At 44.4% G+C, this 18,456-nt stretch overlaps 1 protein-coding gene across 7 annotated transcripts in view; it reads left to right on the top strand.

Moving 5' to 3' along the window:
* LOC144691007 (neuronal-specific septin-3-like) overlaps positions 1-18,456 on the top strand; it is a 414,475-nt gene that overhangs the window by 325,740 nt on the left and 70,279 nt on the right. For all 7 annotated transcript variants that reach the window (XM_078558980.1, XM_078558981.1, XM_078558979.1 and 4 more), the window contains one exon: positions 14,234-14,362. In XM_078558980.1, coding sequence (XP_078415106.1) covers positions 14,234-14,362 — 129 coding nt within the window. The remainder of the gene's footprint in view (positions 1-14,233; positions 14,363-18,456) is intronic.

The following is an 18,456-nucleotide window of genomic DNA, read 5'->3' as shown; positions in this document are numbered from 1 at the left end:
ACACTAAGTCACATGGAGAAAGGAAGGTGACCAAAAGCTTGATTTAAGAGAGATGTTTTAAGGAGTATCTTAAAGGAGAGCAGGGAGGTTTAGGTCAGGAATTCAAGAGCTCAGAGCCCAGGCAGCTAAAATTGTGGTCAACAAAATATAAGCTTTTCCTTTGGCAGTATCATAAAATTTTGTTTGGTATAAAATTCGCCTCTAATAAGTTTTTAAGCCCACCACTTATACTGAATTCAGGCAGGTGTTCTGCTCAACACCTTTCTTGCCTCTTCAGTATACAGTACATGTTACTCATATACCAAATCTCTCTTCATCCTCCCAACCTCACCACAAATGAGGCCATATCTTCACCATATTTTCACCAAATCTTCACAAAATCGTCACCAAATCCCAGGTGAGGCCATATATTCCCTAAACTAAGTACCTTTCTGAATTATTTTCCACTGTGGCTCAACGCATTTTCTTGTGGTTGATGTTGCTGCAGTGGAGTATTTCATGAAGTAAAACAAAAATTTATTCTGATTTTGTTTCCCCTTCCCATTGATTTTCTCCACCAATCCTCTGCCTCCATCACCATCACCTCCCCCCCTCCCCGCTTACCTGGTGACATTCCAAGTGGTCACCTTCCAGCACCTCAGGCAAGTGGGTAATATTTGCATGCGAACCTTGACAATGCTATTTGATATGCATAGGATGGTAGGGGGCGGGGTGGAAAGGAGATGTGGTTTGGGGAGCATTGTAGCGGAAGCCTGTATTCTGTTCCCACCCAAGCGGTGTGAAAATAGCACCAAAATTTCACATTCCCAGGCCATGATTTGTATTTTGCCCATTGGAGTTAAGGAGGGAATGTAAAATTTTGCAATACGAATTCGGCAGAGCAGGTTTGAGAGAGGCTGAATGGCCTACTCCTGTTCCTGGACTCCCAGCACCTGCCAGCAATAGGCTTATTAGATTTGTCATTAACCTTGTGACAAAGCATTTCTATTGAATAAATTCGCCCAATCTGCTGAGTTCTAATCTGACCCTCTAATCTGCTGCTTCTCCAATTTCTCACTCCTCCTTCCGGGCCTGAATATTCAAAGAGTGACAGTCAACGCCAGATTGCCGCCTCTGCACCATGACTCTGTTCCGCGCTTCTGGCCGGTCTTCCGGTCCTGGATTCTTCAGAAATGCAGGGCAGTCTTCCATCGAACCGCTTCATCGTAGCGTTGGATCATCAGGAGGGATGAGGAGCAACGCCCCCTTTTTACGGCACCAGCTGCCATATTCTGGTAATTCTTCACTAATACACTGAAGTGGCTTTTCAGTGTGTTAGTGAATGAATGGGTGAGAGAATGAGTGTATGAGTGAATGGACAAATGTGTAGGTATATAAATGGATAGGATCGGTGAGGAAAGTGGGTAGAGGTGGCAGCTGGGTAGGGTAGTAGTAGGTGGATAGGATGGTAGGTGGGTGAGGTGGATAGGGTAGGTCAGTGGCAGGTGGGCTGGGGAGGGTAATCGGGTCAGGATGGGTTGTCAGGCTGGGGCTAGGTTGGTCAGGTCGGGGGGGCAGAGTTGTAGGGAGTCAGGTGGTGGGGTCTAGCCAGATCTGGTCGATGGGGGGAATCAGGTGGTGGGGGGCTAATCAGGTTGGGGGAATGTTGGGGGGCAGTCAGGAGGAGTAGTCGGGGGGTTGTTGGGGCATCAGTTATATGTTACCCAGGAGATAGACTAGCAATTTTCTCTCTAACATTTCCTGGGTACCTATTCGGGTAAGTCAGTCAGAACTGTCTGAAGTCTCCCACTCTTAAGTCAGAGATGGAGATTTTCTCAGAGGGTCCAGGAGAGCAAGGGAATTGCCCATCGGAAGTTCAAACTTCCCGGGCAATTCCCACAGAATCATTGCAGCAGGATTTCCACAGGGTCCTGAAGCACATCTTTTGGGGTAATGTCCGATAATCCAAAGACTGGAAGACCTGGGCCATTGTGTCTTTAACCGGTCTGCTAAAGGAAAGCGAGATTCTCTTTGTGCTGCTGAATGTTATACAATGTGTTTACTCGGCAGAGGCAGTGTTGTTTTGTATGTTGGGTCAGTAGCCTTAACCTGATAGCACTATCTCCAGTGCAGTTCTATAAGTGCTATGTGCTACACTTCTGTTCCATTTAATTTTATCAACAACAAGTAAATCTAAAGGACATGAGACATGTAAATTATTTCCCAGCATAAACCGTTACTTCGCAACAGTTTGATGCATAAGCGATGTTATCAGTTTAATTTGCCCTGGTATCAGTTCAATTTTAGTCTGCTGATAGTCTATTACTTTGAGTCATGTGGTTTCCTGTGACTTCCCTTTGAGTCATGAGGTTCAGTTCAGTTTAAATCATGTAACACGATATTATTTCAGTTTGAGTGATTCAGTTGCTACATATATGCACATTTACTGCCCAGGTTTCTTATCCCCTCTGAAGTAACCCAAGTGGTAACTGGTGCCGATTCTGTACAAATTATAAATATTAATAACCACCATGGAGCCTATTTGAAAGTCTCAGCATTAATGAGCTCTTAACAGTTTTGCTTTTGCAGTTTATGACAACCCTAAACTCTACAATATCTTTCAGTCTTACAGCACTCTCCAAGCAGCCCCTCTTCCTACATTTAACACAGGCAGAACGAACACACATTTGAATTTGAAAGCCACTTGAAGTATATGGAGAGAGTGATTGAAGGATGAATCCGTAAAAGCAAAATTCAATGACAGGTTTTCATTCAAAGTACCTGATTTCTTCCTGGTCTGAATGGCTCATTATTACTCCTAAGATTTGAGCCATAGAGATGTCTCGACATGAAAAGAGTTCACATTTGTCCTGCTAACATGCAGGAGCTGCTGTAATCACTTGTTGATGGCCAGCCACTCAAAAGAGCTCTAACACATGTTTCATTGCCTCTCAGAGGAAGAGATCCATCATGCTTCTAGTTTAAGATGGCAGGCAAGTTGTCCAGTGTGTTAAATGTTTTCCGTGATACATGCACTACTTACAAGACAAGACAAATGGATTTTTTTTTAAAATGACACTTTTTGAGGGATACACTGTTGTATGAGTAGTAAACACCGTGGCAGTACATCCAACATTTGGTTATCTATTTCCTCAGGGGAACTGTAGGACAAATGTCAGGCAAGTATTTTTAAAGCAATTCATTTTGACTCCGGTGTACTGTTTTTAGTATGTTAAAGGACAGCAAATTGTCAGGTAACCTGAAGAAAGTTTAATCAGTGTGAGATAGAAACATTGATGTCTGGCAATGCGCTGGCAACAGTGTAAGAAGGTCAGATAATGTCATGAACTTCCAGAGAAAGCATGAGTGGTTTGTTCAACATTTTAATTCTGACATAGAATCATTAACTATTTAGTATGAAGATATTTCTTCATTAGGGTTTTCTTTAAAAAGACATATTAATACAGGATCTCGCAGGATATCAAGATTGATCAGGCTATTGTTGATGGTAATTTAAATAAAACTCATCAGTCCATATACTCTAAAGACTTTTACTTTTGTTTAAGAGCCTAACAGTTTTATCACCACAGTGTGAGCCAATTGACTCAGCTTATTTGAGTTTTAACAGGCAGCCCTGTGTCCACATGTAGCCCCAGATTATGCCCAAGGTTTGTGCACATATAAACAATTCAGATGGTACAAAGCAATAATGTGGAGTGCTTAGTTTGATGCACATTAACTTTGTTCCAGTGACCTGGCCCCAATCTGCTCTGGACCTCCTGACCCTGTCAGCTTCAGAGCCTTGAATTCCTCAGTGTACACATACGGCGGACTTGCTTTCATGTTACCAATTCTTTCATCGTAAAACTCCCCCCCCCACACAAACATTCTATAGAGCTCGTGGAAGAAAGCCATTGTCTATTTACAGGGTGCCCTTGTGTAATTGCACCGAGTTGCGTTTTTTCTCTCCTTAACACCCAAAGAATGTCTTAAATAATCTGCCTGGAATAGGGTTTTGCTGCAACTTTTGCTTGACCCTTGTTTAAATGGTACTTGGATGGTGTTATTCTGGTTTGTGATGTTCTCTTATTTCAACCCACCCTGGTGTAATTAAGCTAAGAGGAGGCTTGAATGGAGCATAACCACTGGGATAGACGTGTTGGACAGAACAGAATGGCCTGTCTCTCTGCTGTGAATGCTATGTAATCACCGAGGTTTTCAGAAGGTTAGGTATCACCGCAGTGTGCCAGGAGGATAGATGCAGGCGGCAACGCTGCTGGAGTAATAATTCGGTTGTGTTTATTAGTGCTAGCGCCTCCTGCATGTGCGCAGATGCGGTGACTGAGAGGAGTTACAGTGTTGAACTAGTGCAGGCTCCACCCTAAAAATTATGCCTGAAAATGAAGGCCTGGATAGCAAAGCCATGGCAGAGAAAGGGGGAAAACGCCAAAGCCAATAGCAGCAGTGCCCGAAACAATAGCTGGTTCCCTGGATGCAAAATCCACATGACTCCCAATGAATGTGTCAGCTACAACATTCCCTATTGTAGCAAACCATATCTGCCAAAAGAACTGCGCCCAGACTACCTTGTTCAAAAGTTTCGTGATCAGTTAATTCAGTTCGATTTATTTACCACCTTAAATAAGATATTAAATAAGAAACGATCACCCAGTTAGGAGTTCCATCAACGACTACCTGAACTAGTCGGGCTGTGCAGGGATTTGCTCCATAAAGCCGTCTTTAAAATTTATTCTTTCACAGGATGTGGCTGGCTAGGCCAGCATTTGTTGCCCATCCCTAAGTGCACTCGAGGAGGTGGTGGTGACAGCTCCAGAACTCACTGCCCAAAACTTTTCAAACTTTCGCTCCCCCCCACAAAGGCACAAGGAAACGAGACCGTTTGGACATGTTTCTCTGTGGCCTTCAGAGTTTTTAAAGCAACTTTTTGAAACGTTACCCGATGCTCCTGCTGCTCACCGACCGGAAAGAGGCACAGGAACAGTTACCAGGTGCCGGTAACCGTGGTGTGGGCCGACTGCACATGCCAACTGCTCCTGATTGATGCCAGGTATTACGGTGTAAAAATTATTTCTTCTGTCTTGCGCAAGTGAACGTTTTTTAAATAGGCCCCACACACCAGAAATAACGAGCTGGGTTTTGATAAGGAGGCAGAGGCGGGCTGGAGGGCGGGAGAGTTGCCAAATTCGCAGTGCCCAATGCCCGATGTGAAGCTGGCATAGTGCGATTTTTATGGGGGCGGCTCCTCGGGTAGACTGACCCACCCGCCCATTAGCACCGGGTGGCAATTAAGCTCACTGAGGAGGCAAGCTGGGAGGTAGTTTAGTTAAGAATTTAGGTTTTACCAGAGGCGCACAGGCTCCATGCTGTGTCAACACCCAGGCAGACTGAGGCAACCGCGCAGCAGGAGGCTTTTAAAAATCCGTCTAAAAGGAGGGATCATTAATCAAAAGGTTATGCACACCACTCAAGCTGCCATCCTTGAAGCAGAGCTGTACGATTGGGATTGGTGAGGGATGGGGGAGGAGGGCCTTGGACAATGTCTCCTTCAAAAGGGTGCAAGGGAAGCTTGACAGCTGAGGTCCTAGTGCCCGACAACATCTCTGATAGCGGGGGCCACCTGCTCAGAGGTGGGCTGGAGCAGCTGGGGGTGGAGGACGAGTAGCAGCCTCAGCTACAAAGGCATTCATATATGGTGCCCATGGATGGCGAGGTGCTGGTTCAGGGATAGGAGGGACCAGAAGGCGATACCTGTAACATCGAGTATACCACCAGAGGATCAGCTTCCTGAGCAGCAGGGCTCGAGGCAGATGGTGGATGAGTTGTGCAAACTCCCAGAGGACAACCTAATACCTCATGGCTCCGGGTGACACTCTTTGTCAGTGGCTGTCCAACTGAAAGCGACCGTGAACTTTCTAGCTTCAGAAGCTGACCTCTGCAGGATCTCACAGTCAGTATCTGCATATCCCAGGTGACAAATGACCTGTTTCTGAGGGTATCTGACTTTGTTGCCTTCAGCACAGAGGCAGCCAGTCAGGTGCAGGGGGCCATAGGGTTTGCCCCAATGGCAGGATTCCCTCAGACGCAGAAAGTGATTGACTGGACTCGTGTTTCCATCAAAGCCCCGCCATTTCAGATCAGAAAACTCATCGAGAGGAAGAGCTTCCACTCATTAAACCTTCAGTTGGTGTGCGACCATTGTAAGGGCTTCCTCAGGTGTGTGGAAGGAATTCACTCTGATATATTCATGGGTGCTGGATTGTAGGTGTTCATTCCACCACACAGCCCCTGTGGATAGCTCCTGGTGCACAAAGGGTTAACTGGTAAAGAGATAGCTGCTGACCCCAGTGCAAAATTGAGGCATTGCCCATCTCAGCCCAAGGGCCATCACTGAGTAGGCCATCAGCATCCTGGAGATGTGGTCCCGGTGCTTGGGTACGTGCCCTGCAGTAAGCTCCCTCGAGGCTTTCCTGCAGTGTTGTGGTCTGCTGTGCTTTGTACAGCATGGCCGTCCAGAGAGGAGTGGATCTGGACGAAGGCGCCACTTTGTTAGAGGATGAATATCTCAAGGAGGATCAACCAGAGGCACATCAAGGCAACCGAGAGATGGGAATCATGTGGAGACACACTGACCATGGATGGCAGGGAAATCCGGGGCATCCTGATCCAGGAACGCTCCTCCAATGGGAGACTCTGAATCAGACTGTATAGTGACCAGGGAGGCGTCAGTGAACCGTGGGGCTGCCCTATCACAACAGCCTTGCCATGTTAGAGCTCTGAAGACCTCTGTCCCCAGAGCTGATTCTGCTCGCATTTTGAATCTGGACAGGTGCCCTTTAAACAGGGTCCACCACTTCTAACTCCCCCTGCCTGGTCACACCTGCCATCTGTAATTTTTTTATTCATTCACAGGATGTGAGTGCCGCTGGCTAGGCCAGCAGTTATTGCCCATCTCTAACTGCCCATGTTCAGAGGGCATTTTTTTTAAAGGAGTCAACCATATTGCTGCAGGTCTGGAGTCACATGTAGACCAGACCAGGTGAGGACAGCAGATCGCCTTCCCTAAAGGGCATTAGTGAACCAGATGGGTTTTTACAACAATTAACAATGGTTTTGTGGTTGTTATTAGACTCTTAATTCCAGATATTTACTGAATTTGAATTCCACCATCTGCCATGGTGGGTTTTGATCCCAGGTCCCTATAGCATTACCCTGGGTCTCTAGATTACCAATTCAGTGACAAGACCACTACGCCACTGCCTCCCCAATTGGATTGAAATATCGGAGGTGACCCACTAATTGACCACCTCCTGCATAATCCCGTGGCCTCTACCACCAGGAAGGACAAGGGCAGCAGACACATGGGAACACCACCACCTGCAAGTTCCCCTCCAAGCCACTCACCATCCTGACTTGGAAATATATCGCCGTTCCTTCACTGTGGCTGGGTCAAAATCCTGGAACTCCCTCCCTAGCAGCACTGTGGGTGTACCTACACCACATGGACTGCAGCGGTTCAAGCAGACGGCTCACCACCACCTTCTCTAGGGCAAATAGGGATGGCAATACCTGCTGGCCCAGCCAGCGCTACCCACGTCCCATGAACGAATAAACAATAAATAAATAATGCTAACGTTCATACACTCCGGCCTCCAATGTGGTCAAGATCTGGAAATGGTCCCACATCAGGATGACAAGAAAACTGAGCCCAATGTTTTGTCATGGGGTCCCATGAGTGGTAGAATATGGTGTGAAAGTCCTTTGACATCACAGAAGGGGGATGCTTAAAGGCACCAACACTCACTGATTGCAGTGTGCTTGGTACAGTCACAGCCCCATGGTCTGCCCCTTTTAAAGTCATTGCGCTCAATCTCACTCTTGACTTTCCTGAGAATTTACCAGTTCCATCCACTGGTACAGCTGTAGAAATACAAGCCAAGCTCCTCAGGAGACTGGCCCTTACCACACAGCCGAGGCTGCAGTCAGGAACTCTTAATGGGCACAGTCCATTGAGGAGAGACTCCTTTGTGTTAGCAGAGGTCCACATCCATTTGGATTGAAAAGCACCCAGTTATAGTCCACAAAGATTCTGTTCAGAAAAGAGATTGCTTTTAATAAGGGGAGGGAAAATCAAAACACTGGCATTCACACAGCCATAACTCAGGTGGAAGATTGGAAACCACGGGGAAATGTCCATTTACTAACAGCATCTCTCGCTGCCAAATCTACAGTGGGAATTTAGGAGGACTCCTGCAGAAATTCTGTACTTTACTCAGACTAAGTCTCACTTTTAATGTAAAATTTGAAATCCCTGCATCCATTGTCATCAAACTAGTGAATGTCTTAGAGTTTTCAAAAGAAATTTCTCATGGAAATTTCTAACAGTTCAGCCCATGTAGCAGCCCCCAGTTTCTTAGCTTCTCTCAGACAATGCCATTACTCTTACAGATGTGCTGCCTGTATGTTTTATTCAACAGGTCAGAGACTGGAAGTTGTACAGTGAGTAACTCACTTTCTGACTCTCCAAAGCCTGTCCACCATCTACAAGGCATAAGTTAGGAGTGTGATGGAATACCATCCACTTGCCTGGATGAGTGCAGCTCCAGTAACACTCGTGGTTCAATTTAACATCCAAGACGATGCAGCCCACTTTATTGGCACCCCTTCCACCACTTTAAACATTCCCTCCCTCCACCACCAACGCATCGTGGCTGCAGTGTGTACCATCTACAAGGTGCACTGCAGCAACTTGCCAAAGCTCCTTTGAGGACAAGGGCAGCAGACACATGGGAACACCACCACCTGCAAGTTCCCCTCCAAGCCACTCAGCATCCTAACTTGGAAATATATCGCCGTTCCTTCACTGTGGCTGGGTCATAATCCTGGAACTCCCTCCCTAACAGCACTGTGGGTGTACCTACACCACATGGACTGGAGCGGTTCAAGAAGGCAGCTCACCACCACCTTCTCAAGGGCAAGTAGGGATAGGCAATAAATGCTGGCCTAGCCAGCGAAGCCCGCATCCCAAGAGCATAAATAGAAGTCCTTTATCCTCACAATGCAGTTGTTTTTTCTGACTCCAGTTAGTTAAAAACAAACCTTGCCATCATTTCCCTCTGAGGCAGATTTATATATGTATATGTACATCTGTGAGATTAGACTGTGGTATGGACTGTAGCAGCTTACAAGCCTGCTCATTCACAAACATTTCCAAATGAATAGGCCTGTAAGCCTCTACAGTGAATGAAATGGTTAAACTGTTAGTCTGAGTTCTTATACCTTTGTTTACCCATGATTGTCCCTTTGCACCTCAGTCTATGTGAATGCCCTGTAGCTGGATAAGATTCCAAGTTCAACTCAATGAGACATTCAAGGCCACGAGGCTGAATTTTCCAGTGAGGATAAACCTTTAACTATATTGAGCCTGAAGCAATACTGACTTCCAGATAAAGATGCTAAACTTGGCGTTTTTCATATCCTAAGTACGTTGCAAAATGTCTCACAACCAATGAAATGTTTTTCCATCGCTCTCATTGGTAATAAATGTGGCAGACAATTTGCACTTGGGAAGCGCCCACAAGAAGGTAAATGATGGTGGCGCCAACTGCCACCCCCATAACATCGCCCCCTCCACCCCTGTCTCAGCTCATCTATTGCTGAAACCCTCATTCATCCCTTTGTTACCTCTAGACTTGGACAGTCCCAGTGTTTTCCTGATTGGCCATCCATCTTTCACCCGCCATCCAAAACGTTGTGCCAGCGTCCTAACTCTCCACAAGTTCCATTCACCCATCACCCTTTTGCTCGCTGACCTGTAGTGTCTCCGGCTTAAGCAATGCCACAATTTTAAGATTCCCGTTCTTGTTTTCAAACCCCCTTATCTCTCCCATCCTTATCTCTGCAAACTCTCCATCTCCACAACCCTCTGAGATTTCTGCACTCCTCCAATTCTGGCTCCATGAGCATCGCCAATTTTACTCGCTGCACCATTGGCAGACTTGTCTTCGGCTGCCTGGCCACCAGGCTTGGAATTCCCTCCCTCTACCTCCCTTCCTATCTATAAGACCCTCCTTAAAACCTACCTCTTTGACCAAGCTTTTTGGTCAACTATCGTAAAATCTCCTTAAGTTGGGAGGTGTCAAATTTCTATGGTGTATTGGATGTTCTACTACATTAAAGGTGCTATATAAATGCAAGATGTTTTGTTGGTTGAGACGCATATTTATTCCACAACACTGCAAGAACCTCTCTGCTCTTTAAATAGAGCTGTGACCCTTTTCAGGAAAGAGGAGAGAAATAGAAGGAGAAAAAGAGAGCAGGAACAATAGTTGCCAATTCTGGGAAATAGTCCGTTATTAGTACCACAGGCAAAAGTGACTTTATACAGTACGGCCCTTTTTAGGAACTATTTACCCAATAATTTTCGTAAATGATTCTCTTTCACTCCCTCCCTTCTCCAGCAAACTGACAATGCTATTTACGGCAATGTTAAATCTTAATTATCATTCAGGCATTCACAAATTGTGGAGAATTTAATGAGGGGTCACACCTGTGTGTACACTGGATACTGCCCATGGCGAGTGGTGACTCTCTTCACATTATCTGGCCAGTTTGATGAATTCAGAGTCGGTCCATCATTCCTGCATCCTCATGCAGATTGAGATTTGGGGTTTCAGCAAGTCCAGTCTAAATAAATTCACTTTGTGTAAGTAAGCTGGTCAGGATCATGATTTTTTTTTTAAAAAATGTAAACAGGAGAAAAATGCATTTCTCGCAACACACGTGTATTAAAAAGCGTATCATAATTCTATATTCCGTTCTGCCTACTGCTGGTTGAGAGAATGAACTTAAGTGTGCGATTAAAGGGTAGATTTCAGCGAGGAGCTCGGGCTGGTCTGTCAGCGCTGTCAGTTTAGTCATGATTGTACTGAATGTTCCAGCGTGCTTTCTGTTGAAACCAGGGATATCAGCTGATTAAAGCACTAGAGTATGCCTTAACCTGGTTCAAAAGGTAACTGGAACATTAATTATAGCCATTTTTATGTGTCATACTCTCATTTAAGCCTCCATACATAAATGAACAGGTAGCATAGAATATTTTATGTTGTGCTTGGCAACGAGTCTGAGCTTTTCACTGCAGTGGACTGAATTATATAAAGTGGCATTGTTTAATATTGTATGAAGTCTCCATGCTGTCATTGACAAATTTGCCTTTGGCCTTTTTTGGTTTGTTTTTTTTTCATGCCTATGAGACAGTTCCCACGCTGGTTGTGCAGTATCTCGCAGGAAGTTTGGATAGATCATACTGGGTTTGCTCTTCTGGGCAGCACAGTTGGTTTCTACGCTCCTAACAGCACAAGACAAAAGAGTCTGATGTACGCTGTCTATTAAAAATGTTGCCAGAACTCTGACCCTTCCACAACCAAATCTAATACAGGGCTTGAGAAGTTCAGCGAATTATGGGCGTACATAATGATTTACCACTCTTGTGACACTCTCACTGTTCATTTCATTGACACAGTGGACCTATTGATGTAACGTCAGCTTCTGTTACTCTTACGGTACAGTTCACAATATTGCAACCCAATAAGAACTAATTTGCTTGAAAAATGTTTGATGGGATTTATGGAGCCTTTTTCAGTGATATAGTCAGAAGGGCACATTATGATGAATGGATTTAGTAATCACTTTAAGTGTCTAGTAACAAGTAGTTCGACTGGAATCTGATTGTGATGAGGCTCACAACTCAGAACCCTCAGTAAAATAAATCGGCAATCTGGAAACCGGTCAAAGGTTAGGTAAAGGAGACATGGCAGCTCCTCTACAAATTACAGGGGGCAAATTTAACAGTTACTTAACCAACAGATCTAGTAAAACTATGCTTGTAAAGCAAAAAAAAAAACAAGGCATGCTGAAAACAATTTTGTTGGAGCTTCAGGCCTTCGTTGTAAGTGTACATTATGGACGCGAAGCTCTAATCCACTGCTTAAGGGAAAGAACTGCAGAATGTCCAACCTTAAGTGAATTACAGAAGACTCCTAAACAAAAATAAAAATACTTGGAAAAACTCAGCATGTCTGGCAGCATCTGCGGAGAGGAACACAGTTAACGTTTCGAGTCCGTATGACTCTTCAACAGAACTAAGTAAAAATAGAAAATAGGTGAAATATTTCACCATAATTTTCTTAGCTTGTAGCTGTGAAGATGGTGGGGAAGGAAGCTCTGCTCTAGGAGTATGTAAAGGTCGAAAACAGTAGCAGCGAGTATGGGAACACATAATGTTATGGGGGCAGCTCTTGTGTAACAGAAAAGATCCAGTTTTTGTTGAATTAGGATGGTGCTGTCACGGACTGATGGTTAGTGAGAAGTGGTAACAGCCGTGTTGAAATGTCAAGCTGCAATAGGCTGACTGAGTTTGCACTGATTACTTTGTTGAAAGCCCCAGATAAAAGACTTTGTCCCAAATAGGAATTAATGATGCTGATTGTTTTACACATTCTGACATAACTAAGACTGTGTGAGCATTTGGACCCTTCCCAAAATTTAGCACCTTGACTGCAAGTTTCTTATATTATATTATATTATGTTGTGGCAACAATGTGATTTGAACAGAGGGAGCAGCTAAGAGACAAATACAGGAATCCCTGAAAGAGTCAGGCAGGTTCCCATAGTTATACAACAAGGTTCATTTTCATTCTTGAGCTGACGGAAGCTCCAAAGAAATGCTGTTGGGCGGCAGGTAGGTTGTATGAAAATTCGAGGAATTAGATAACAAAATGAATTCAACAGTCACTGCCAAATGTCTAGCCTAAATAATAATAAAGAATGGGTTAATTGAATATTACAAGTTGCTCTTTAATATAGATAATGGGTTAGCAATTTCCTGGTCAAATATTAATTACTGGTCCCTAGTGTTTAAGGCTGTCTTATATTCAGCGACCACCTCAATCATATTTTTAATTCCAATGATGTAATATTTTCTGTGATTTTATTTAAAAAAAAATAAGGCTACTGAATTGCGTCTGTATCCACATTGTGCTAAAACAGTTGAATTTTAAGAAGGTGGCTCACCGCAATTGCCCGAGGATAATTCAGCTTGGACAATAAAGTTCACATCTCAAGAGTGAATAATAAAAAAATATATAGTTTCCAGTTTTCGTTCAATTTAGCCAATTGTTTCCCCTTTTCCCTGGAAGTTCATTCCAGATGGGTGTCCAGTTCTATGAGGGTTAGGCACCCTCTCATTCTTCATACGAGGAGTCAATCTTCATGTGGAAGTCTAAGAGTGTGTGTTTCGGCAGGCCTTTCAACCTTGAGCGAGGTGTAGAGTCGGGTGGCTGACTGAATGACTCTTCCTTGTTCCAGATCACTGATGCCAATGGTGTAGTGCCCACTATTGGTGCCCAGGTGAGACCAGCACATTTAGCACAAAGTAGAAATTGATCCAGCGACGCAAGAGTTCTCAGCCCACTTAGCTTCTTTTTCTCCAGTTTTATTTTTCTAATTGCTTCTTTCCACTTGGTGGATGCCACCATAGAAAAGATAATTTCCTGCCAATCCAAAGCTAGTGTATAACCTGATTCTGGCCTCTTGCCTTGAGTGCTGGCAGGGGTGCTCACTCGGTGACTCTTCCTTTTAGTGGAAAAACAGATTCCACTTGGTGTCTCCCTCAGCCTCTGCTCCCCCCCCCGCTCCAAGGCAAAACCAAGATCAGGAAAGACAGAGATGTGCACCTGTTCTGTATCCCTGCAGTGAGTAAGTGGCAATGATAAATGGTGTGCCCTCCAAGGGTTATGCAATTCAAAGTATGCAGCCAGGCTATTCTGAAGCACCAGGCCCGGCAAAATGAACAGGGCCTCTCCAATATGCACGTAGCTCATCATAGGAATGGCCCAGAGGCAAGGATGTTAGAACTCCGAGAAATGCTTTTATCGATATCTGCAAACATTTTTGTACACAACCTAGATTTTGTGAAATGGATTTTGGAAAGTACTTTGAACAAAATCTGACTTTGCGTTGTTACTACGGTAAGACAAGAATTGACTGCGCTTACTGAATAAATAATTTGGAAAGTACTTGATCATGTTTAAAGTCACAGTTGATACCAGACCATCAACATTTGCAGTTCTTTGTTGTTTTTGTCACTCTGTTCTTAAAAGCTAAAACTCTCTCGCACCGTATCGAAAAGTGAAAATGCTGCTATTTGCTTTAAGAATTGCTTTCTCTCCTAATACAGGTGAAAGTGGACTCGGAAAGTCAACGTTAGTGAACACCCTGTTCAAGTCGAAAGTCAGTAGGAAGTCTTGCACGCCCAACTTTATGGAAAAAATCCCCAGAACTGTGGAGCTACAGACTATTAGTCACAGTAAGTTTTACCCAAAGCCACACTGCCACTTTACTGGAGTGCAGAATCTTTCTGTGTTGTGTCTTGTAGCCATGGAGCTTCCTGCTGTAATGTAATACTAATGGTAATAATGAAACCAGCAGTGCCAAGTCTACACTGAAGATATAAAACTGGAAATCAATGTGACTGATGTTATCATACAAAGCCAACATATTTGTCTCAAAGTCCTCTCTCCATTAACAAAAGTCCTTGACCCATTTAAAATAAACAGGCTAACGCCTTTGTTGAAATACCGGATGTAGGAATTTGATATGGGTGCAATCTTTTAGAGGCTATATACAAAAAAATCTGAAAATATTTAGTTGGCAAGGCTGCTAGCTATTAGAAATATATTTTCCTCTGCATTAAGATGTGAAGCAAACTAATTTACTCAATGGCCATCAATTTATAATGAGAGTTTAGTCAAATAAGTTAGCTTTTGAGAGGAGAATATGACAGATTGTTAGTACGGCTTCATTCTAAAGTATTATTTTGTTGCAGTTTATATTCAAACTGATTCAAATTACCATGTAGAAGGTGGAAATGAATAGAGTCTGGCTCTTCCATGATGCTCAAGATTCTGGAATGGTTCCTGCAGGTTGGAAGGTAGCAAATGTAATTATTTAAGAAGGGAGGGAGAGAGAAAATAGGGAACTACAGACCTGTTAGCCTGACATCAGTAGTAGGAAAAATGCTAAAATCTATTATAAAGGATGTGATACTGGGCACTTAGAAAATAATATGAGTGGGCAGAGGCAACATGGATTTTAAAAGGGAAACCATGTCGGACAAACCTGTTGGAGTTTTTTGAGGGTGTAACGAGCAGAATAGGCCTGGGGAGCCAGTGGATGTGGTTTATTTGGATTTTTCCAGAAGGCTTTTGATATGGCTCCACACAAGAGGCCAGTAAGCAGAATTAGAGCACATGGATTGAGAACTAGTAAACGGACAGAAAGAGTAGGAATAAATGGGTCGCCCTTAGGTCGGCAGGCTGTGACTAGTGGGGTACCATAAGGATAAGTGCTTGGGCCCCAGCTATTCACAATATATATCAATGATTTGGACATGGGGGCCACAAATGTAATATTTCCAAGTTTGCTGATGACACCAAACTAGCTGAGAATGTGAGTTGTGAGGAAGATGCAAAGAGGCTTTAAGGGGATTTAGACAGGCCAAATGATTGGCAAAGACATGGCAGCTGGAATATAATGGGAATAATATTAAGTTATCCACTTTGGTAGGAAAAGCAGAAATGCAGAGTATTTCTTAAATGGTGAGAGATTGGAAAGTGTTGATGTCCAAAGGGGCCTGGGTGTCCTTGTTCATAAGTCACTGCAAACTAACATGCAGGTACAGCAAGCAATTAGAAAGGCAAATAGTATGGTGGCCTTCATCGCAAGGAGATTTGAGTACAGAATTAAAGATGCCTTGCTGCAATTGTATAGAGTCTTGGTGAGACTGGACCAGGAGTCTTGTATACAGTTTTGGCCTCCTTACCTGAGGAAAGATATACTTGCCATTGAGGGAGTGCAACGAAGGTTCACCAGACTGTTCCCTGGGATCAGGGAATGATTGGAACTTGACAGGCTATGAATAAAAAGATGATATGGTAACACAGTGGTGTGGGTCAGTTCTCTGTGACTGAGCTGATGAGTACGCCATTTCTGATAGTATTTGAGGCAAGCAAAATCATGATTACCCCATTTACCTCCTTCACATCATGTCCTGTGAGGAGAGATTGAGGAGATTGGGCCTATTGATTCTAGACTTTAGAAAAATGAGAGGTGATCTCATTGAAGTGTGCCGAATTCTTACAGGGCTTGACAGGGTAGATGCAGGAAGGATGTTTGCCCTGGCTGGTGAATCTAGAACCAGGAGACATAGTCTCGGATTAAGGGGTAGGCCGTTTAGGACTGAGATGAGGAGGAATTTCTTCACTGAGAAGGTGGTGAATCTTTGGAATTCTGTACCCCAGAGGGCTGTGGAGGTCCAGTCATTTAATATGCTCAAAGCAGAGGCCAATAGATTTCAACATATTAAAGGTATCAAGGGATAGTGCAGGAAAATAACATTGAGGTAGAAGATCAGCCATGATCTAGTTGAATGGTGGAGCAGGCTTGAGGGGCCAAATGGCCTACGCCCTGCTCTAACGTCCCTAAATCTTGAATTCTGTTCAGTGTTTTCTCTGGGTATGTAACCTACCTCACAGCTAATGGCGCAAGTATCACCAGGATAGATGTGTAGAGAGAGCAAAGTGACAGAGGCAGGAGTGGATGAAGACGAAATGTGCAGGAGGGAGAGAACAAGAGAGAGTGGGGAAAGAGTGAGGTTGAGGAGCAGGGGGAGGGTGTAAAGTGATGTGGTCAAAAGTGAAGGAGGTAAATGGGGTAATCATGATTTTGCTTGCCTCAAATACTATCAGAAATGGCGTACTCATCAGCTCAGTCACAGAGAACTGACCCACACCACTGCATTACCATAGCATCTTTTTATTCATAGCCTGTCAAGTTCCAATCATTCGTGGACTGACGGTTAACATCTCTCTTCTGAAGGTCCTTGCCACTTTGCCAGCCTCAGCCCAGTTCCTTTCGGGCACAGACGCTGCTTAGAATTGTTACAAATTGGTGCTGAATCTCACAGAGAGGCTTTCTAATCAATGGTGTGGGAAACAGAGAGAAAATAAATCACTCTGTTCTAGAGATACTGCCCTGAGGCTGGGAATCAAAGAGACTGTGGGATCAGAGGCGAGGAGGTTTTAGTCTCCCATCTGACCTGTGCTTTCTTTGACCTGCTGGTGCTGGATGCTGACACAGGTTGCCATCGAGGGCAGAGCACTCTCTTCCCGAGCACAAACATCTGCTTTGTGAGCAGAAAGAAACATCAAGGGAATTCCGAATTTAAAAAAAGTTAATTTGTTCTTACAATTCGAGACAACTCCTGTACTTTTTGTGAAGTTCGATACTTTGAATTAAATGTCTGTCAGCTCAACAAAGGAGTTGTTCAAGCTGCTTGGCTTGATTTGGTGTTGTATAAAATTTTTTAAAAATATTGTTGTATTTACATCTTAGAGTGGTCCAATTGTTATTTTATTGTGCCTCTTCATGTCTAATCCAGTTACGTTATAGGGTACCTGGTTTATGCTCACTGATTGCACGGAGACCTTTTGGGCTGGACATCAGCTGTGAGAAGCAGGGAGGGAAGGATCCAATATAGTGTGCATGCAGTCAGTCTGCACTAGAAGGGACACCTTGGTTAACGCACCCTGAATGTGGTTACCTGCCTGAAATAGGCCAATTGTCTGTGCAAATCGGCAGGGCAGTTGGCAGGGGTTGGTGGTCATGGATTGGGGGAGGGGTGTTGGGGGCTGGCCTGTTTTGGGGTCCTTGGCCAAATTTGGTCGCAACATGTGCTGTGAGTACTGTGGCCCACTTTCCTGGATGCACAACAGCCGTGCCAGTGGGTTTTCATAGGCAGTAACAGAATGCCTGCGACTGAGCTTTCCCCCTGGTTCCAGTTCAAAATGAGGGGATCTGCCACAGCCAATGCGAGAGCTGGAGGACTCCCATTGAGTCTCTATGCCAATGTCTTTACAGTCAACAGTGCTCCTCAATTCACCCCATCCAGAAATACACCTGAGAGTATTTATCGGGCCCCCTATACAGAAATGTCTGAATATCCCTCGTGGAGTGTCATGGCACTGGATGGATTTGGCCAAATGCTTAATGTATCCGCTATATGGAAACACACAGGCCTGAATTTTCACTACCCGGGTCGGGAGTGTAGAGTCGGGCAATTCCCGGTGCCCCAAACCCGACATAGGAAGAAGTGCCCCGGAAGTTCAGATTTTCATTCCGAGGTGGGAAGTGAGCATGAAAATTGAAGCCATGGCTGCCACCTCTGGAAAGAGTTCAGAAGCTGCCTTGTGTGAAGGGCTGAGTGAAAGACCGGCCTCAGTGCTCTGGCACTTTGTCAAAGCTGTGAAAAAATGAAAAAAGACAAAAACCAGCCCTCCAGCTTCACCTCTTACACCCTCTCACTGCCCCCACACACTCCCCATGCTTACCCATGCCACCTCA

Source organism: Cetorhinus maximus, chromosome 15 (genome assembly GCF_964194155.1).
Source record: "Cetorhinus maximus chromosome 15, sCetMax3.hap1.1, whole genome shotgun sequence".
NCBI lineage: Eukaryota > Metazoa > Chordata > Chondrichthyes > Lamniformes > Cetorhinidae > Cetorhinus > Cetorhinus maximus.
The sequence above is the reverse complement of the archived record's forward strand: the minus strand, read 5'-3'. Positions and strand labels throughout refer to the sequence as shown.